Here is a 22,687-nt window from a genome sequence, read left to right on the forward strand (position 1 = left end):
GTCCCTGGGGAGCCAGCGCGGTGGCGCTGATCTGAGGTGACCTGCCCCTCCGGTCCCCTCCTCACACCGCCCCCAGAGACACCCCCGCCTCCGGGGGAGCTCCACGGCGGGAGCTGGTTCCCGCCCGGGCCGCGCCCCGCAGGCCGGCGGCTGGCCTCCAGCCTCTCGCCGCGACCCCCGTCGCCTGAGCCCGGCCCCGCCGCCCGGATTGGGCCGCCGAGAGTCTCCGCCCCCGCGGGGGAGCGGAGGCCCGGGAGGGAGGAAGGAAGGAAGGAACACCGCCGAGTTCCGCCTCAGCAGCCATGGTCGCGTAGCGTCTCCCCGGTAGCCGCGCTCGGACATGGGCCTGCCCCGGGCCCGCGGGCTGAGGCAGCGAGTCCCCGCGGCGGTGAGTACGCAGCCGGGCCCGCCGCGCTGGCCGGAGGCGGCACTCGGGCCGCCGGGGGGAGCGAGGCCTGCAGGGCGGGCGGGCTCGCCTCACGCCCTCCTCCGGCCGCGGCGGGAGGGGACGGGCGCCCTTGGAGGGGAGCCCCAGGCCCGACTCCGCCGTGCCGGGGTAGGGGGGAGCAGCCGTCAAGGGAATGCGGAGGGCAGGGGGAGCCGGGCTGAGCTGCGCGGGGGGGGGGGGAATCGGGCCTAGCCCGGCCCGGCGAGGAGCGGGCAACCCTGCGCCCCGCTGCCGGCGGCGTGACCTTGGGCAGGCCGCCCCAGCCGCAGCCCGGCCGGGGTGAGGCGGCAGTGGGGTCGGGGGAAGCCTCCCCAGTGACCGGGAGCGGCCGGAGGAAGATGGCAGGGGAGCAGCGCTTCCCAGAGCGCACTCCTCCGGCCGGAGCGGGCAGGCGGCGAGCTGCGCTGTCATGGAGACTGCCACAGCCCCGGCCCGGCCCCCACCGGCGGGGTCCCGGGCCCGCACCCGGCCGCTCCAGGGGTTTTAACCGCCTTGTTATAAACTTGGAGGAGTTTTTAGCATCTCTGTCATCTCCCCGGCTTCTTATCACCCGTACTGTTTGCCTACCTCTGCGGATTTTCATTTATCTAAATAAGAAGTGAAGCTATTTGTGGTCTTACTTAGATTGAATAACTTTCAAGCTATCTTTGTAAAATCCAACTTTTTTTTTTTTTTAAGCAACTTAACTTAGTTGCTTAAAAAAAGTTGTAGTGTCTTCCCTCCCCATCAGTGTCAGTTAAACTGTGGGATGAGTGAACTGTCAGAAAGGATTTTCTCATTGTGCGAAACGAGCGGTTCCCAGGTTTGGGGGTGCAGGTAGTTTCAGCATGGTACGTGGCCAAAGACGGGCCTGCGACACATTACTGCCACGGTGACTGGTGGTATCCAGCGAAATGATGATAGTTTGGGTACTCTGTGTGAGCATAACGGCCTTGCTACAGAAGCCCCAATGGTTACAATCAGTCTATGCACATTAAGTTACAGCACCAAGGCCTGAAAGAAAGCTAGAGAGCTCACAGAGGTAAATATGCTGATTGAGTTTATAGTTCGGTCACATTAAAACACTGTATCTCTAACTGATACTGATAATCTTAACAAACCCAGCTCTTCTGTACAGAGTACAGACAGTAAAACTTAATTCCAGCAGAACCAAGGAACTTGAGCAAATGAGAAACAGGTTTCTCATGAGCATTAACTCTTAGAGACAAAAATAAGTAGGTGAATAATACTTTATTGCATACCTGAATTGGTGATGCACAATACTTAGCATGTAAGTTTATTTCAGATTGTGTTGGTGTATGCTGCTTGCAATATAACTGCTTCTGTGCGTTGTTCTTGCTGTGGTCATTCCACTTAAAGCTTACTCATATCCTTAGTAAAACAAGCTTGATAATTAGATGTCGAAAAACCTGTTACCAACAGGTATGTTTCCCTGTCAGTGTAAAACTATCCATTCTACGTGTTTTAAATGCCCGTAAACATCCAAGCATGATTTCTCTTATATTTGGGGAATATTGGCCTGGTCTTCAGCACTCTTACGTATGAAAAGGGAGCCTGAGATAATACTTCAGCTGGTGACGGAACAGACATGGGTTGAGTCTGATTTTAATTTTTAAGAAAAAAGTTGACAAACCAAAACCAGGTTGTTTCCTCTTCTTCACGGGGTTGACTAATAGTAGATTTAGGTATTATGGCTTCTTCAATCCCTTGTATTTATGGTTTTATGAGATCCACTTCTCTTTTTTTGCGGGGAAATATATCTTTCTTCTTTAGAGATGTATGAAAGATCCATATATATAATTGGAAGGTTTCATTGATGCCTTGGTGTTGCCATTGTATTGATGTGGTGATTATAAGTGTGGAGGGAAATGGAATGCTTGGCAAAAGTGAGCATAATCTAGTCAATACAGCCTGGAGCAGCAAGAGTTTATCCTGCTAAAATGGATGCGAGTCTGATAAGAAAGTACAGTTCATTGCAGCTCCTCTAGTGGAAACAAATATAGACCTCATACAGAACATGCAGTAGCTGGTCGAGCACCATGCATTTCACCACTGTATGTTAACTATACCTGAACATCTTTATTTGTGCAGCTTATTTTGCTGGAGGAACCATTGAGACAGGTCAGTTAGGAATGGGATACCTGCAAAAATTTAGGTTCAAAATCATCTGGTTATGTTTATACATGAAGGAGCTGATCTGGATTCTGAAATCGGCGTCTTCCCAAAACCTGCTCAGAGAAGGAAAAACACCCTCATTCATTTGAGTATAATGGAAAATCAAGTTACAAGCACATTTTAAAATTTAGTAGAGGCTTATGGAGTTTTAAGCATTCTTCTGAGCCAAGACGCTGAGCAGCCAGCTGGCAACTAGTGGTCAGCCTGTACATTATAGTTAGGGAATTTTTGCTGCATAAAACTGAAAATGCTAGTTATAGTTCCATAGTTAAAGTTCTGTATAGAAAAATGAATTAAAAACTGCAACTGAAATTTCACATTAACTTACATATGATATATACTGCATGTAATTCTGTTAAATAGGCTGCTGAGAATTTCTTTTTTTTTTGAAAATGTTATTCCTAATTCATCCTTACTCTTTTTACTGCAGAATATTGTATGAATTATGGTGCTGAAAGAGGTCAAAGAGTAAGGTCACACCTCATTCATCAGATACTGTGGTTAGTAGCTCATGTTTTGAAAAAGGTATATACATTTACTCAGATCAGATAATAAAAGTAAGTTCAGTACTGAATTTATCTGGGAATTTAAAGACTTGCTGTTATAACTCACCATAGCAGAAAGAGATGGAAAGACAATTTTTGTTCTTGGCCAAAACTCAGATTTGGCTTTTATCCACTAGTTCTACACTTGTATGGATGAGGTTCCAGAAGAACTGCCCATATCAAGGTGTGTCAACAGCACTTGAGAATTTACTAGCATCTTTTGCCTTCCATTAAATGGTTCATTTTCCACATAATCTTGGGTTTTTTTCCCCCTCATATGCACACATAGACAATAAGGTTATATTCATATCTTTCTTGGACGACGTTTAATTACAATATTCTGTCAGAACACAACCAAATGCTGCCACTTAAGATTAAGAAAATACTGGTTACATAACAGAGCAAACACTGAAGATATATTTGGAAAGGACTTAGCTTCAAAGAAAAAGTCTATTTACAGTTAAAAAAAAAAAAAAAAGAGCCAGGTAAAGACATGCTCTGAAGGTAGGATTAGGCAAGCAATGCTAAAATCTTAATAAGAGTGAAGCCATTCTTTCTAATTTTATGAGGCTGTAAAAAGTGTGTCATTGTCTTAGGCAAAAAAGCTTTTAGATTGGAAGGGCTCTTTACTTTGGGGCAGGGGGCAGTGTGTGTTTTGTTTCTACTGAATGCAGTTCTTCTAAGATGCTGAAAACAAGGCAGAAAACTTAACTCCCTGAAAATTAAAGTCGAACATAAGACACCTTATATGGGGAACATAATGTTTTAAGACAAGCAGGGTATGGGACATATTATTAATTTTATGTATTAAAATTAGTATTTGAGGACTTTGATTTTTGGATAATTCTAGGAAGTAAATAATAGTCTCCTAAGGAAGGATTTTTGCAAAGTTTATCGACTCTGAGAAGTTGCTATGTAATTGGACAATAAGCAAGCACAGCATCTGTGTTTAAGCAGTGAGTTACCTACCTGGAATATTGTTTAGTCTGACCTTGCCGTGCCAGACCTTAAACCAAAGAACTTAGTGTCTTTATTTGATAACTAGTTCCTAGACCAAGAACAGTCATCCTAGTGATACTATATGTGCAGTGCTACTTCAAAGAGTAACAGCTGGGAAGGGGTCACATTCCCATCTCATTCTTGGCTGCAGGCTGCTCTCCTTGCACAAGCTGTGTAGCTGTTCTGCCTCTGCAGCAAGCTCAGCTGGCTCAATGAGAGGTTGGACAAGTACTAGACCAGGAGGGAAATCAGGACCACCTTATTTGGTGGCAGTCAGCTACAGATCAATTCAGTTCTGTGAAACTTCCCTCTGAGGTCACCGGCTGATGATTTTTTGGTCACACTTATCATGCTGATCATCACCTTGAGGGTGGAAGGGAAATGCCCTACCTTCATCTCATTAAAGGCCACATGGGTTTTCACTGCTAGGAAATTTGTTGGGATCATTTGAGCATCTTCTAATGAGTTCCCCTTAATTTCTTCAGTATTGCTAGCACCTTAGCGTCTTACCACTTGAGAGGGAGCTCAATTCCTCCCCTGCCACCCCGAAGGGCTAAAATAGCTTACCGTGTATTAGACTTGAAGATTTTTAGTTAGGTGATCTGTATGAGACTTAATGGACTGCTCTATCAGAATGTTAGATGAGGTGATGTAGTAGTCCCTTCTGGCCAAACTGCTTAACTATTTCATGGTTACCTGGAGAGCACTTCCAAGTGAAAGCAGAAAGACAGTGACATCTAGGAGTTTTATGACTTACAGTATGTCCAAGAAATTTCAAGTCAACTTTAACGGTAGCAACCTTCCTTTTCTCAGCTTGTCGCTTTCCAAGACATTAGTACAAAACATTTCTATGGGTGTAGTGTGCAGAGGTAGATGCTAAGGTAGTGATAAAATAATTATCCATTACTAATTTCAGAGTACAGAGAAGTCAGCTGATTTTTCATAATACTTACTGGTGTTATAGTTGAATAAGTTTGCTGGATATGATAACTTTGAACATTCTTAAGTCATAATTTATTTTCTTATTATTTTCTTCTGTTAGCAACATATTGCTAATTCTTGATAAATTACCTAGAGAGGTTTCAAATAATTCTGTCACTTTGGGAGGATTAATTTATACTGTTAACTCTTCAGCCACTCTGTTTGCATCAGTAGTACTTAGAACTGATACAAGAGAACCCTTATGGATAATTAACATTTAAATAGGTGCAGTTTAAGCAGCTACATTATTCTTCAAGTACTGGCAAAGAAGTTTTCTTTGACTCCTGGAAATACTTTTTCCTTTTATGCTTGTATTACAAATAATCGCCCAGAATAAGTGACAATTTTTTTTCCTTTTTGCTTTAAATATATATGTATCTTTCTATGTAAGTGATTCTGTTTTAATATAAGTAATATAGACTAATATCATAGTTGTATTGATAAGTACTGATGCTGTAATATTATAATAAAATTTTGCCAGCTTGTAGTGGAGCAGATCACGTACTAGAGTTCTAATTTATTACCTACAATCAGATTACATTTAAAATTTTTCATTGTAGTTTAAACTTTAACTGCGTAGATTCCAGATTGTTTTATACTAGTGCTAATTCACATAAAGTGAGATAGATTAGGTAATAACGCCATACAGGTAACTATAACTGTATTCAAAGTCATTGGAATCTAATTGGGCTCTCCCTACCTTTTTTTTTTTTTTTTTCCCCAGAAAAATATTGATAGAGACTTCTAATAAGCTGTACCATCCTAGAAGGGACATAAGTAACAACATTAACATGCCTGCTGTGGCATCTGTACCTAAGGAGCTATATCTCTGTACTTCACTGAAAGATCTCAACAAGAAGACAGAAATAAAACCTGAAAAGACGAGTACAAAGAGGTATATATTTTAATTTATTTTGGATTAATATTAGAAGCATTAGTGCTACTCTGTTAAGTAAGTTCCAGAACTATGTTGTGGATCTAAATTTCCTCAATTATTTCTGTTATAAAATCTTTGATAGTCTTATATCTAGATCTGTCAACTATGACATTGGATATGCTTACTGCCTACAGAAGGTAACTTCACATACTGCCAAGACATGAGTGGACAGAGCATGATGCCCGTGAAAATTTTATACGCTGAGAAAAGGCTACATAAATACAAATTCTCAAAATGATAGTGTTTAGCAAACGTGCGAATAGAAAATATTTTGCCTCTAGCATTTTTAGACAATCAACAATTTAATTTTGTCTTACTATGAATTAGTTTTTCCTCAAAAAAAAATTTTTAGAAGGGAAAAGTACTTTTTTTCCCCCCCTATCTCAGTATGCTATTTAATTATGGACGATTTTAAATAAGGCTAGTAAACAAACTAGCAAAGAGAAACATTATTTGGAGAAGCATGGTTGTAATTCATATTTAATGAAAGCCTTATAGTAAGACAGTAAAAGCAACTGCTTAATATATGGGCAGAGGCCGTGAACACTTAAAATGGTATCTTGTAATGAAAAGGTATTTGGGAACAAGTCAACAATCATGTGCTTTGCTCCTCTTCTTTGATTTCAGTTACGTACAGAGTGCCCTTAAGATTTTCAAGGCAGCGGAGGAAAGCAGATTGGACCGAGATGAAGAAAAAGCTTACATCCTATATATGAAATATGTGACTGTTTATAACTTTATTAAAAAGAGACCTGATTTTAAGCAGCAACAGGTACAAAAGCTTTCTGACTGACCTCTTCTGCATTGGTAGAAGTATTAGAAGTACAGAGAATTACATTAATGCACATTCAAAGGATTACACTGGTATTAAGTAAACTGTTTCACTTGTGATGATATTTTTTCCTTCCTGTTTTTGACAAGTCTGTTGTTAGTTGTTTTTAATACACATAAGGTATGTAAACTGTCAGATCTGTGAATATTTTTTCAGGGAAAGGTATTCTGTCATCTTTCCCATTCAAACTTTTTTTGGGTGCAGTTGCCTTGCCTAGCCTTTATTTATTAGTGTATAGAACGTTTTACTTACAAACTGATGTTTGAAAGGAAAATATTTTGATTCAAAATGGTTCCTTTTATCGGCATTAATACCATTATAATACCAATTCTCTGTACATTAGTGGCTCTTGATATGGATAGAAATAGGCATTATTAAGCTGTATGATTAATATGTGGGGTGATGCTTGTAATTTTAGGACTACTTTCATTCAATTCTTGGACCTACAAATTTAAAAAAAGCTATCGAAGAAGCCGAAAGACTCTCAGACAGCCTTAAACTCAGGTACGTGAATACAGTAAATAGATAAGATATTGTTTATTATACCTGAAGCCTGTATATGCGCAATTGCAGGTTTTCATGCTATTTAGTAGTGAGGGATTGCACTTGAGTAGACTTTAGGTACCTGAAACTGTTGAGCGCTTAAATTGTTTACCCACAAAAGTCTGTTATTAGAGATAATTTTTTTGTCATCACATAGTCCAATTACTTGCCACTGTGTACATTGTCTCTTAATTCTTGGTAACTATGATTTGTTGATATTGTCTCCTGGTTTTGTTTAATGACTAATAAAAAGAAACCACAAGATATAAACTGTATATACACTAGAGATGATCGAGAGCCATTTCACCCTTATCCTTTTCATAATAAGGTCATCTGGAGCTTAATGAATGTTTCTAATATTTATATATGTTAAAAAGTCCTGCTACTGTGGATTTAGTTTACACTAACAAAACATTTTTGATTCTTTACCTAGTTGCTACACCTTTCCTCTCCCTCTGCCATGTTGCAGATGTGTATGGAAATGCATGGGTTTGCCAGTATGTAACTGATGCTAAGGGGGCCTTGGGTGGCTCCTTCACAGCTGCCAAGTTACAGGTCTTTGTGCTATAAGCCGTGAAATTGTGTCGGTGAGAAGCTGTAAGGTAGACTCTGTCTTTGGGTGATATTTAGTGCAGCATATCTTGATTCCAGCCCTGTTTGCTTCTCCCATCCTTAGTGACTGCCTTTCCCGCCCCTTTCTCACCCTTTTAACTCTTGCCCTTCAGCTGGGCACATTGCCCACACCCCCCCAGTATTATTGGGAAAGCTTCCTTCGAAGTATCCATAAAGTTAGTTTAGGTGAACAAGGAAATAAGAGTGTAGTTACATGTATATGAAAAGAGACTTTCCAAAGATGTCTCGTGACACTATGCATAAAACAATCTTTAGGTTTTCCTTATTTTTAATTAAGTCTTACAGTTCAACAGAGCTACAAATTACTGTAAGAATAAACACTGATAGAGTTATAGGAAACCCAAACTATTTAGAGACATTGGTTAGTAACTTGTGGCTTTTTATGAAAGGAACAGGGTTTTGAAAGTCAACACAATTAATAACTTTCAACTACTCTGGGCAAAATGTATATATATTTGAAAGTAATACAAATGAAACATGACTCCTGTGTAACTGCAGGAGTGGTTTCAGGGAAGTTATTTGCATAATTTCTTCTTGAGGCAGTAGGCCAGCAAATAGTTTAAATGTTAATTGTTAACTGGAAGTGGAGCTGCTGAAGCATCATTTGTATAGGAGCAGGAATACCCTCATTAATGACCTATGTGCTTCAAAGGCGTAAATGGGAAATTGATGGGCAAATATTCCATATTGACTGAATTAAATTAAAATCTGAAGTATGCTTTAGTGCTGTTAACTCCAAATGAGAACAAAATGCCCTGTTCTAACTTGTGATGCCTTTGCCAAATCAAAAATCCTGTTTAAAAAAAAAAAAAAAACATTGCAGGCCTGCAGCCTCCTTCCTATTAGTAGCCAATTAATGGAGTAGACTTTGAGGCAGAACTTGATTTAATGATCTAGTTTATTAACATAGTACTTTTGATATGAAATACAGCTGTATTGCTGTTATTTCAATCCTGATTAGGCAACATCTGATGAAAACGAGCAATTACTAATACAGTTCAGTATTTCACTGCTTGGTTCAGTCATCAAAATTACCAGTTCAAAACTTTTTTTTTTTTTTAGTGGATCACTAATAACCTTTAAGCTTCTCAGATATATAAAATAGAATGCAGTTTAACAGTGATGTAAGTATACAAACCTGCAGTTGGTGATCTAAAAGCTGTACTTCAGAGATCACTGGTTTACAATATTGTGATTGTCCTTACCATGGCAAAAGGCTTGGAAGTTAATTTTAGTCTAAGACTTTGAGAAGGACAGCTGTACACAAGACCTAGGTCCACCAAAGCTCTTGTGTATACGTGATTCTTGCATTGACTGCACTGTAGCCCCAGCGTTTGAAACAAATGGCAGGGACACAGGTGAGGACAGAACAGTGTTATAAAGTCAGCTTACATCCTGAAGGTGACTGATAGCATATAGGTCTGATCTGACTTCTCAGAAAAAGGAAATTTAGATGACTGAGCTAACATTCCTAACTGTTGTTGGCTCTGTTGCAAAACTGAATAAAATACCTAGGATAATTGTTATAATATATTGAAGTTTACGTGTAAGTCACCAATAGTTACTTTTTTCTCTAGGAAATGAAAAACTTATTAGATTTAGTGACACCACAGCTAAGCATGACCTTGGGTTTAGAGGCAAAAAAAAAATATTAGTTCACCTCAAGAACAGTTAACATTATGAAATAAGACCCAAAACAGGATTTAAGAATAAGAAAACAACCCAAGAGTGGGAGAAATAATATACAGTCGTGGAGGAAAATGGGGTTTGCTGGAAATACAATTGTCAATACTTGAACTTTTTTTTTTTTCCTCCTGTAGACTTGATGATTCTGATGTTAATTACCCAAGGCTAGCCGATAACACAAAATTGAAGAAAAATAAGAGACTTTTTTTTTCCCCAATAGATATGAGGAAGCTGAAGTTCGGAAAAAACTTGAAGAGAGAGACAGACAAGAGCTGCAGAAAAAGCAAGAACCAAAAGATGAAGGAAAGAGTTCAGCCAAAAACTCCTCAGAAAGTGCTGTGGATTCCAAAGGAAAAAGCCAAAGGGTAACTGAATTTACAGGTTTACGAACCCTCTAATTCAGTCTAAATGTATAGTTTTAATTTAGCCTTTGATCTCTACTAGTAGCTATTTCCAGTTCATGTTATTTTAAAAAATAGCTTACACTCCCCATAGCCCTTCTTTGAAAGATGTCAAGTCCTACCAACCTTCAAGTCTTCCATAAGATAGACTAGGGGTTTTTTTATAAAGTGAAATTCAATCTTATACTAGAACTGGCGAGACTAAGAAACCCAAGGTATTGGTAATAAGCTGATTTTATGGATAACATGTCTCCTCTTTAGGAGAGAGCTCACTTTTCAGCAAGACTGTGTAAAGAAACTAATTTCTCTGCAAATATTTCACAAATTTCATCTAGCAGATGATTCTATCCTAGGTTGTATTGACTTTTTAACTGGTTTCTGTCTAGATAGAGCAGCAACTTTGGTATCTTTTTAGTACGTTGGTCAACACATCTTCAGAAGAAATTTCCTTTTAATACGCTTCTTCCTGTGGCTTACAGACTGACCAGTTTCCTTCAAGCTCTATGACAGCCAGTGTCTGTTGGCCACCTTGGTTCTGAATATTAGATATAAAACTAATGTTTTGGTTTTGTTTTGTTTCTGGTTTGTGTTGGTTTTTTTTTCCTTATAACACAGATTAATGGTGAGAGGAAGCATTCACTGGAAAGAAAGGATCAGTCTGACAGTCTGAGTGGTAAGAGATGCAACATTCACAGATGTGAAAAAGGTCTCCATGTGACTATGCACCTATCACCTAAGCAGTTGCAATTCTTTTAAGGAGTTATTTCACAGTCAGACTATTTTGATGAAATTCTAGTATCCTGCATTTCAGTAACAGTAACTTAGTAATTAATTGAGATCTGTATCGCAGCCTTCATCGCTTCTCTTGAACTTTGAAAGCTGTACTTAGTTATTAAACTGTTGAAAAACTAAAGCTGAACTAGCCCTAACGTGGTCAAATTATAAGGAAAAATGTCTCCTCAAATGATAAGAAAAAAATCTAGGCAAGGCTGAAATATGTCAGCTTTCTCAGTTAAATAAGAAATTTTTCTTTTTCCCTCCCATTCTTCTGCTTTTTGTTCTGTAAGAAATAAGTGCAAATGTTCTCTAGAGTTCTTAACTGAAGAGGAATATCTGCAGCATGTAGCTTGCCTATAGAGTTTAACTTTTTGTGTTCTCATTTAAATCAAACTATTTTATCACGCAAGTGTTCAGTGTTGTCTAATTCAGCAGATGAGATGCTAATGACTGCAGTGGTGGGACAAAAGGTCCGATATGTTCATTCTATAGTGTCTCACCTCCATGACTTTATGGGACTCTTCTGTTCCGTTACACGTTTGCAGTCTTGATTGCACCAGTCAGATGCGATGCTAGCTATCTCAGTTTATAAAGTAGCGTTTTACATCTAATAGTTTCTGTATTTCCAGGAGCAGTCACAGCTGAGAAACTGTTCGCGATGATGTCAGACAAAAATATTGAATTGATTATAATGGATGCTCGACAATTGAAGGATTATCAGGAATCCTGTATCCCAAGATCTATCAGTGTCCCAGAAGAAGCTATCAGTCCTGGGTATGAAATAATGTTAAATGATAGTGAAATATTACATTTTATGATTTTATAAATTGACTGAAAAGAATTGTATGCTTTTAAAGCTTGTACACTTAGTTTTAGATTCCATGCTACATACATCTCACCCACTTGTATCTGGACAGCTCTGTTCTTGCACGTACTTACTTCAAGCCAGAACATATTTATTTTACGTAATCCAGATATGTTTATGTGCTTGGATATTGTTGGATGAAACGTTACATGTACATTTGTCTTTAAATATATGTTAATACATTTCAGAGTCACTGCTAATTGGATTGAAGCTAGACTCCCAGAGGATTCTAGAGATCCATGGAAGAGGAGAGGACACTTTGATTATGTTATACTGCTAGACTGGTTTAGTTCTGCCAAAGACTTAAAACTAGGAACAACTCTTCAGAGCCTGAAAGATGCCCTTTTTAAGGTTGGCAAGCTTCATGTTTTATGTTAATTCATCTGAATAAATAAGATCTTAAAGCATCTATAATTACAAAGTATATGGAAGACTTAATGATACTTTAGGCAAACATCTTGGTTCAGTTTTTAAAGACTGCTTATTTTGATAGCAGCAGCGTAGTCTGAAGTTCATATTGCCGTGCTTGTGCCCTAGTAGAGGACAGTATAATTTATTAAATAGTTAAACAACAGAATGATTCAACTCTCCTCCTCAGCAACTAGCTCATAGTTCTTGGCTGACAGAGTTACTTGGGAAAATACTTAGTACTGTTTGCCAGAAACACTGTCACCCTCTTTCCTGTATTAGCAACTATAATTCCTTACCCACAGGAACTGGCTGGTGACCTGCATAGACAGGCCGAAGAAGGCTGGCTTCTTTGCAGTCCTGTCAGCCAGGCACCTCCTAGACCAGAAGGGCTTCAGTGAAGGAGACCCCAGAAATATTTTGAGCATGGTTAACTTTTCTGCATTATTGAATATTACTTTTAGAGAAACATGAATTTAAATGAGAACTTCATTAGTGCAGGGAGCTTATAGACTCAAGCAGATGCTCAACATTTTCAAGTCAGAACTCTGACTATAGCTGTATTGTCCCTACTCTTCATATAAGTGGCTCTTGTGAAAGACCACACATCTTTCTGTTACTTAAGCATTCAAGACTGGGGTTCAGGGATACTTCAGGTGGTTCTCCCTGTTTACTGCTTTACAGAATATTCTCTCTGCCTTGTTCATGTTCTAATACCGAGGACCTCAGGAGGAGGGCAGTCTGAAGCCTGAATTCTAAAGGGTTTTTCAGAAAGTTAACATTGTGCTTTCTAAAGCCGATGTCCCTAATCACTCAGCAAACTTTTCAGATAAGACACAGAAACAAATATTATAATAAAAGTCTTTTTCTGCATGGAGCATCGTTACCTGAAGTACCAAACCCTGTTGTAGGTAGAGCCAGGAACCTAGCTGTGTTGGGTATTGTCCAACTACAAAGAGAATCCCTGTTCACCAAAGGGTTTTTGCAGCCTGTTTAGTTCTTATGTAAAAATCTAAAAAATAACCAGTTTCAATGTAATGACTAGACACAGAAATTTCAACGCCACTCTTAAGATGTAAAAGTTTCTTTTCTATTTTTAAATAATTTAATTTCAAACTTTTTTTTCTTGTAGTGGGAAAGCAAAACTATACTGAAGAATGAACCTTTAATTCTAGAAGGAGGTTATGAAAACTGGCTTCTTTGTTTTCCCCAGTATACAACAAATGCGAAAGTAACTCCACCCCAGCATAGCAGGAGTGAAGCAGTGACTGTTTCTTGTAAGTATAAAGGATGAATCCCCCTCCCTTCAAGTGTTTAGAATTACTGGATATATCTTTAATTCAAATATGTTTTGAGATAGCTTTGTTCTGGCTAAATCTAAATTTTGGGGTGGAACATGGGGTTACGTTGCTTTTGTGGTTTTGTTTTAAGAGTTCTCTCATCCTTCCCTCCTCTCCCCTCTCCTAAAGTGGATTTTATGTATCCATCTCTGGAAGAGCCAGCTCCCAATCCACCTGTTGTTGCTGTAAAGCCATCTCCGACAGAAGCGATTGAGAATGAAGAAACAGGAGATAATTTGGAAGAGAGACTAAAATCACTTAACAGACCAAATGTACAGGATGCTGCTGTTCCAAAATCTGACACTTCAGTTGTAGTTAATCCAGTATCAATTACAAGAAATATCCCTGAGGTAAGCTGTGTTTCTATTTTTCAGAGTTAGTAAATGGTTAATCTATTAGAAACTCACCCCATGCAGAAGCCTAAATCCACAAGGAAATACACTTAGTATTTGTTTAAGCCTTATATGCAATGTATTGGTACGGAGCCTGTTGGTGGTCTGTGAAGCCATGGTAACTGATCTACAGAACTTCATGAAACTGAATATACTTAACATAATTGCAGAGCTTTTCATGGATATTTCTATACGAGCACCCAGAAATTGGAAGTTCAGGGATCAATCATTAATTCAAAAAGTCTATAAGGCACTCTTCTACTCAAAACATACACATGATGAAATACAGGAGGGTAGTTAAGCCATGGCTTACCTTGGCTATTCCAGATGTTTGCTTTCCAGCGACTGTATTTTCCTTCACACAACAAAGCACTTAGGTGGCTTGTCACTCTTGGCCCAGCAGTGAAAGTATAGGAATTTCTTTCTTCCTTTCATGGAGATAAAACTTTCTAAAGACACCTTTGTAGAGTCCTCACACTAAAATAATATTTTCCTAAGGAGAGAAGGCTAAAGTCAGACTCTTCACTTCCACCATTCTAGATACTGCCTTTAATGCAGATTTCAGTCAAGGGACCGTAAACCTTGTTTCTGTTCTTCCCTGAACTAGACTAGCTTCTGTTTCTTCAGAACTTCTACTTTAGCATGAAAACCAACTTGTTCTCCTAGGTCTGAGCATAAGCCATTCTTAAATACCTCCTACCATCAAGCAGGTCTGCCTCGGTCACGTGCTCTCTCACGTGACTAAGAGAGCCAAGCCCAGATTAGGTCTGAGTGCCCAAAAACGTTCACCTTGAAAGCTTGAAAATAAAAAGTTGTAGTAATCGGTGCTTAATGCTGTCCTTATGGTTCTGTAGGGCTTGTTGATTCTTAACTCACACCTGGAAGTTAAGTGAATACCTAATTTTACTAATAAGCAATTTGAATTACCAGATTTAATGAAATTGAAAGTTCACTATCTCTCTGGCAGAAGTCAACTTTATATCATCTTTGTTCTCTTATAAGTGTCACTTAGAAGCAGCTTAGCTAACAGAGCAGTAAAAGTGGTAGTGAATTGTTGTTCTCTGCTTTGTGTTACAGGTCGATCGTACTAAAAAGCCTTCACTAAAAATCCCTGATGATAACAGACCAAAACCTGAAAGTGCAGTCAGTGACAGCCAGCCTGTTGAGAACGGACGAGTAGTTCCAGACCGGTCCACAAAGCCGTTATGTGATGCAAAGAGTGTTCTGACAGAAGAAGAAAAAAGTCGCATACATGCAGAAACTGCTGCCCTGTTAGAGAAAAACAGACGGGAAAAAGAATTTCGGGAGAGGCAACAAGAAGAACAGAAAGAAAGACTCAAGCGAGAAAAAGAAGAACAAGAACAAAAAGCAAAAGAAGAACAGAAAGAAAAGGAGCACAAAGAAAAGCTACAGCAATCCAAAGAGGACAGAGAACAGAAAGAGAGGGATGAGCAAATAAAAAGAGATCAGGAGCAAAAGGAACAAGACAGAGCACGCAAAGAAGCAATAGAAGCAAAAAAACAAAATAAAAATGAACTAGAAAGCACTGGTGCAAAAAGGATTGAGATGGACAGAGTATCTATGGAAGAAAGAGAAAAGGGAACTCGAACACCAGAAACACAGAGACGTGCACTGGGTGACACATCTCAGACCTTTGTGACTGTTCCAGGCAAGGTTAGTGAAACAGAGAAAATCATCACCAAATGTGGAGTAATTATTCAGGATGATTTGTGAGTGCATTCTCTAGTATCAATCTGGAAATTTTAAATACATCATTGGATTTTTATTGAGGCCACTTTTGCATAAATGTAGAAGAGAAAGTTAAAACCAATACACAAATAATTAGATTATTTTTGGTTTTTGCAAGACAGCCTCAATTCTTGCTTGCAGGTGGGCAACATGGAATCCATATAGGATGATAAAACTTCCCACTGACATGGAGCTAGAAGGGACGGTTCATAGGCTGCAGTCCTGTGTTTCAAAAATAGAGGCATGGTGGTATTTTATCTCTTAATACCAGCCCAGTACTGTACATCATACTGTTGTAACACATGATAGGGACAGAATTATATTATTGTAACAAACTCTTTAGTGCCCCCTGCTGCATAAATGCTGATATAACAGGATTTTGTTGACTGGCGTAGGAAGCGAAGCAATACCCTAATCTAGTAATTTTGCTGAGAACAGTCCAGTTCCAACTCTTTGGCGGGGGTTACAGTTTTTTTCCTCAGACTCTTGGAAAAAATTGGAAAATTTCTGACTGGGAAGAATAAACATGATGTGTGGATACCTGCTCTAACCACTTCTTTGTGGCACATCCATTTAACAACCAAAAAAGAAAATAGAACTACTTTTTCCCTATTTTGCTTTATCATCATTCTTTACTCTCACTCCAGATAAAAATTGAAAGCCTTCTCTCAAAATCTTTTGCAGCAAACTGGGGTTAAAGGACAACCAGACAGTGGAGCTCAAAAGCCAGGACCCCTTAGAGAGGATTCTGACCAAGATACTGAAAGACTTAAAGTAAATACAGTGTGTTGTATGTAACCAAAACCAATCAAGTGCAGATGCTTTATGATTATTATGTTAAATTCCACCTCATTTCAGTTTTTAAAGTCATCGTCTTAAGAAAAGACTATACCATGTTTGCAGCTGCTTGATTGCTTTTTTCATTTGTCATATTCATCTGAAAAAAATACTTGAAAGTTTCACTAGAAATCTTCATATGTTTCTGATGGCAATAACAAGCATTCCACACTTGTTCATCATCTCACGCATACTCCTGTGCATACCGCTTTCAAAGGGAGAAAATATCATCTGTATGTGTTTAACAGAAGCAGAAATTCCTAATAAAGTAGCTTATTTAGGGGAAAAAATTGAGTAGTCGCACTTCTGTGAGACTGAATTGTCACATTTTTTCCTGGAGCATGTCAACAAATGAGTTTTGTTTCGATTGAGTGATACAAAATAGTAGTACGACATTACAGTTTATTGTAATGGTATTTCCAGCTATAATCAAGGATTTCTTATTCAACTGTTTTACATTAAATCATGTAACTATATAGGGAAAGTCACAGGCAGTTTGCTGCTCTGCATAAGTACCTAAACCTACCTTACGTTTCCGTTTGTTAGTCTCAGCGGGAGCCGTTGATGAGAGCGCGGAGTGAAGAAATGGGAAGGATAATACCAGGACTGCCTGCAGGCTGGGCAAAGGTAACTTTCTATTCTGGTGTTATAATCGAGTTGCCTTGTGCAGTTTTCTAATGCATTTCAATTGTGTCTCATTTCTACATTAGATCATTTGATACTTTATTTTTTTTTATTCCCTTTTCAACTTCAACACAGTTATTTTTTGAATTTTAACATAATTTTAATGAAACTAGGGGAGTTCATCGCTGTTTCGGGTACTAAGCAATTGCTGTTTAATATGCATTTTGGTGAAAGTGGTGCCTTCCAGTAAACTTAATCTGTTAAGTATCGAAGCCAGTCATGACTGTTGATATCTCAATGCTTGACAAACTCATGCACTGTTCTTACAGTAGTTTAAAAATAGGTAAGTAAGTTAATGATGGATTTTTACTTGTTTTTGAAACAATTTGTTTTTTTTCCCCAAGTTTCTGGATCCAATCACTGGAACCTTTCGTTACTATCACTCGCCAACAAATACTGTTCATATGTATCCACCAGAAATGGCTCCTTCATCCACGCCTCCATCAACCCCTCCAACTCATAAACCCAAGCCACAGGTGACTGTTGAACGAGAAAGAGAACACTCCAAACTGAAGCGCTCCTACTCTTCCCCAGATATAACCCAAGCCATTCAGGAGGAAGAGAAGAAAAGAATCCCTGTAACTCCTGCAGTCAATCGTGACAATAAGTATGTTTGATAAGTTACACGGCAACTTATGCAATACGATAGTATATAGGACTTTGTGCTTAATCAACTGAAGTTCATTAATGTTTTCTAAGTAGGTTCAAAAGGATGTGAGAGTGATAGACTTAAATTTCATTGCTAAAAGTCCAAGGTGTAGGGTAGTTATCTTTTGAGAATTAAGGTAATTGTTATGCATTAACATGACTTTCAGAGGCCAGAATGTAATTGGACAACAGCTGCTTTTTAAGTTGTGGCATTTGCATTAACGTTAAATGCCAGTTTTCTGATGGCTTGTGAAACGCAGAGTTTTCAGTTTTTAAACTGGGTTAAAAATCAACAGCTAGTTCTTCATCTGTGAATTTAAAGAAGAAAAACCCCAAAACAAAACAAACAAAAATAACCCAAAACAAGCAAAACAAAACAAAAACCTCTGATGGAGCCTATAACTCAGCCTCATTCTAGGCCAGCGTAGATGAATTTGTCACCATTTCGTTGACTGGTCTTAAATGATGGCATTCGGAGACATCTTGTGCCAGGATGTTTTTATTCCCTGTGAGGGAGGGTGGTTCTGTTGGCTCATGTGCACAGTCTTGTCAAGTCTGAGACTCTGAAAAATAATTTCTTCCTGACAGACCGGTCTGTTACACTAAAGCAGAAATTTCAAGACTCTCTGCATCACAAATTCGCAATCTTAATCCTGTGTTTGGGGGATCAGGACCAGCTCTTACAGGACTTCGTAATCTAGGGAACACTTGCTATATGAATTCCATATTACAGTGTCTGTGCAACGCACCGCACCTGGCTGATTATTTTAACAGAAACTTGTATCAAGATGATATTAACAGGTAACAATCTCGTATTCTTCTCCTGTAATTTATAACTGAAGGAAAAAAACCTGCCTTTACTATTGTTAATTCAAAAAAATCACTTAGTTGGGTTAAGGGGGACATTGTTTTTTAAGTAGGAGACAAATGCTAACTTCTCAGTGACTTGACATTTTCAAAATTTCGTGTGACAAAATAGGTTTTACTCGAAAGTCTTAATTAAATTGTGCTTGCGACATTCATAATTATCAGTGTACTAGAGTGTCCTAAACCAGAATGTTTAAATGGCAGTTTATAAATAAGCTGGAAACAGCTCTACCTTCCATCAGTCCAGACTGGGTCGTGGAACCAGGTTACAGTGCCAAAGTAGACAAAAATTTTAACTTAGGCTGTCAGCCAGTTTTTCTCAGTCTAAATGAATTACTTTGACATTGGGATGATGTCTTGAATTAATAACAATAATATTTTTTTTTCTAAAAAGTTATTTGAATGGCTCACCTTTTTTTTGTCTATTTAATTGTATAGGTCAAATTTCCTGGGGCATAAAGGTGAAGTGGCTGAAGAGTTTGGTGTAATAATGAAAGCTTTATGGACAGGACAGTATAAATATATCAGTCCAAAAGACTTTAAAATTACAATTGGGAAGATTAATGACCAATTTGCGGGATATAGCCAACAGGACTCCCAAGAATTGCTTCTCTTTCTAATGGATGGGTTGCATGAAGACCTAAATAAAGTAAGCAATACACTTGTAACGAATTATACATCTGTCAAATGATCAAGATAAATTGTAAAAAGACTCTCATATTTCATAAGAGGATTAACGTTACTGGAACCTTGTGTAGAAGGAATTCAAGAATTAAAGTAGGAATTTAGTTTGAAATGTATGAAGTACTGAAGGAAGTAATGGAAGAAGCCTAACTAGATAAGAAATGGATGGCTACCCTGACAGGTTTTAAATATTCTTGCAAATATTCAATAGTATACTTGCCAATAGATGAGACTTTCTGTTTTTATATATGTTATTATACGGCTATGGTATTTAAACTTCTGTTATCCAGGCTGACAACAGGAAAAGATACAAGGAAGAAAACAATGATCATCTTGATGACTTCAGAGCAGCAGAACTAGCCTGGCACAAACACAAACAGCTCAACGAATCCATTATTGTGGCGCTCTTTCAAGGCCAGTTCAAGTCTACAGTGCAGTGTCTCACGTGTCACAAGAAGTCCCGGACCTTTGAGGCTTTCATGTATTTGTCGTTACCACTTGCGTCCACTAGCAAATGTACGCTGCAGGTACGCTGGCACGAGAGAGACAGCTCTTGAAGTAACAACATTTCTCTGTGACTTCATCGTGGCATTTGCTCAGCCTCTTGTTGAAGGGATTGGTCAATATTCCAGCTTAGTTTACGCTAACCTGAAACATGAACAGATCTGAGTCTTCATTATTTTTTAGTTCTTCTGAAGTTTAAAAAAAATAGGTCATTCCTTAGAAGTTTTAAAATACAAGCAGGGTGGAAATACTTAAGTTGCAGTAGCAGAAAAGACGTGTAGTATTTGTTTTTGTAGGTTGTAGCTTTTAAACAAAATATTGTAGGTATTTTGAAAGACTTGCAGTTAATTAATATACACAGTAAAGTTTACTTCCACACATGGATTTAACTCGCTTTTCGTCATCTTTGTGAAACATAGCACGCAGAAAATTGATGCAGATTAACAACCAAATAGGAAACAAACATTTTTGCTACACTTCCATAAACACCTGCCCTTCACAATCTGTGTTTGTATTTTCTTTCAGGAATGCCTTAGGTTGTTCTCCAAAGAGGAGAAGCTCACTGATAACAATAGATTTTACTGTAGCCATTGCAAAACTCGGAGGGATTCTTTGAAAAAAATAGAAATTTGGAAATTACCACCTGTTCTTCTTGTGCACTTGAAACGGTAAGAGAAATGGTGATAGGTAAAAATTAATAAGGATGAAGTGACGAGGCTTTGATGGAGATTGATTGATTGTTCCAGGATGTATTTCCGCTTGAAATGTTGCAAGAATTTTATTTTCGTTTGATGCCTGTTCTATTAGATGAGGCACTCTTACAAGTAATATCTATTTTCATTTGTGCTAGGAAACACATGTGCCAGCATTAACAGAACTGGGAGCCAAATGCTTTAGTTGAGATCATGTCCTGGTTGAAAACAGGGGAAACGGACACGCTTAACGTTCTTAAACAGCTTGTGAACAACCTGTAACTCATAAAGATGCTTTTTCATTCTCTAGATTTTCCTATGATGGAAGATGGAAGCAGAAGCTTCAAACTTCTGTAGATTTCCCATTGGAAACTCTTGACCTCTCACAGTATGTTATTGGTCCAAAGAACAACTTGAAGCGATACAATCTGTTTTCAGTGTCAGTAAGTAACCACGTCACGTTTCAAAGTTCAGGTGGTCTTTGTGCCAAGACTTGGGTTAGCCTGTGTGATTCATCTCGGCTTCCAGGCTGCCTACCTGGTTGCAGATTAAGTTGTATTCTAAAAAAGAACATTTGGTATTCAGGAAGAATCTCACATTCTAGTTTATTTCCCTAACCAGGGAAGAAACGGTGACTTTTGAGGCCATTAATTCTTTTCTTTTCCTCATACGTTTCCAGAATCATTATGGCGGGTTGGATGGAGGGCACTATACAGCCTACTGCAAAAATGCTTCAAAACAACGCTGGTTTAAGTTTGACGACCATGAAGTATCTGAGATATCATCATCATCTGTGAAATCCTCAGCTGCATATATTCTCTTTTACACTTCTTATGAACAGCGAGCAGTGGAGATGGCCACATAAAGTAGTATGGGTTTAAAAAAAACTGGTTTTCTTTTTGTAAGAGCAAAGTAGGTATGGGAATGCATATAAATATGCAAAGCTATGACAAACATAGTCACTTACGGATATGAGGATGGTTGCAGCAGCTTTTCTGCAAGCAAGCTCTTTCTGGTCAGTACTAGTGCTTAAAAATCCGAAGACAGATTAATAATGCTTGTGGTGATACTGCCATCTGTGAAACCATTTAAAAAGTATACCTGCATTGCCATTTATTTAAAAAACCAACTATTTTTAGTCTGTTACAAAATTAAATTCTAGCTTAGTCATCTGAAATCTATTAACAAGTAGTTTAAAATGTCTTAAAATCCCAAGGCATATCTTGATTTTTATTTTTTTCTTTCACTGTTATGGCCTTTTCACATTTCTAACCTTAAGCTTGATTCTACTGTGAATACTCTAGAATGATGTAAACAGTTAGGAATGTAAGTGTACATATTGATTGCATACTTGCACATCAGAACTATGTATATAATAAAATGTTGTCCTTTTTGTGAGACTCTCTAAAACTCAGAGGATTGCGTTTATTTGCCAGCTCTAGATAATTGCAACACTACTTAATAAAAAAGCAGAGCTGTATTTTTTTCTGTTAGCTTTTGTCAATATTTGTGCACTTCAGAGTTATTCTAAACGAACAAGATTTTCCTTTTTAATTTTTTAATATAAATTTTCATGTACACATGCATTAAAAACCTTAATGAAGAAATGATTTAAAAATATATCCTATTAAACGTATGTCTGGGTGTGCTGTTTTCATTCTCAACTAGTTGTGTAATGGTCAGGATTCTATGTAATGACAGTCTGAATCTTATCCACACAGTTTAAAAGTTCTTCAGATAAAAAAAAAAATACTACTTCATGTACAACTCATTAGTTTAGAAACTAATTTAGTTGCATCTTGTACATTTGTCTGCTCTGGATTTGGGTTAGTTTTCCCTCTCTGATTAGGTTGGCATTCAAAAATTTTAAATCCTGCATTCTGAGCTTTTATCTGTCTCCACACCTGTGTTTTGCTGATGGAATTAAGATCAGGATTGATTGTTTTCCAGATGTTTACAAGCTGCAAATGAATTTGCAGTGCTAGAGGGACGAAAATGACAGTACTAGAATAATGCCTTTTTTTTTTTTTCTTTAATACGAACGGTCACTTCTCTCCCCG

At 38.3% G+C, this 22,687-nt stretch overlaps 1 protein-coding gene across 2 annotated transcripts; it reads left to right on the forward strand.

Moving 5' to 3' along the window:
• Window positions 1-22,262, forward strand: USP8 (ubiquitin specific peptidase 8). Of its 2 annotated transcripts, XM_074155720.1 has the most exons (20): window positions 1-388; window positions 5,873-6,043; window positions 6,713-6,857; window positions 7,336-7,421; window positions 10,000-10,144; window positions 10,796-10,853; window positions 11,587-11,731; window positions 12,011-12,173; window positions 13,363-13,507; window positions 13,700-13,920; window positions 15,040-15,636; window positions 16,396-16,485; window positions 17,095-17,175; window positions 17,577-17,839; window positions 18,469-18,681; window positions 19,186-19,396; window positions 19,722-19,958; window positions 20,461-20,603; window positions 20,938-21,070; window positions 21,307-22,262. In XM_074155720.1, exons 2-20 carry the CDS (start codon window positions 5,940-5,942, stop codon window positions 21,490-21,492), a joined length of 3,366 nt encoding a protein of 1,121 aa, XP_074011821.1. In that variant the 5' UTR covers window positions 1-388; window positions 5,873-5,939; the 3' UTR covers window positions 21,493-22,262. The 2 variants fall into 2 exon arrangements, with proteins under 2 accessions (XP_074011821.1, XP_074011822.1); XM_074155721.1 differs by lacking the exon at window positions 16,396-16,485.
• The last annotated feature ends 425 nt before the right edge of the window (window positions 22,263-22,687 follow it).

This window comes from Numenius arquata, chromosome 11, assembly GCF_964106895.1.
Source record: "Numenius arquata chromosome 11, bNumArq3.hap1.1, whole genome shotgun sequence".
NCBI classification, from domain to species: Eukaryota; Metazoa; Chordata; class Aves; order Charadriiformes; family Scolopacidae; genus Numenius; species Numenius arquata.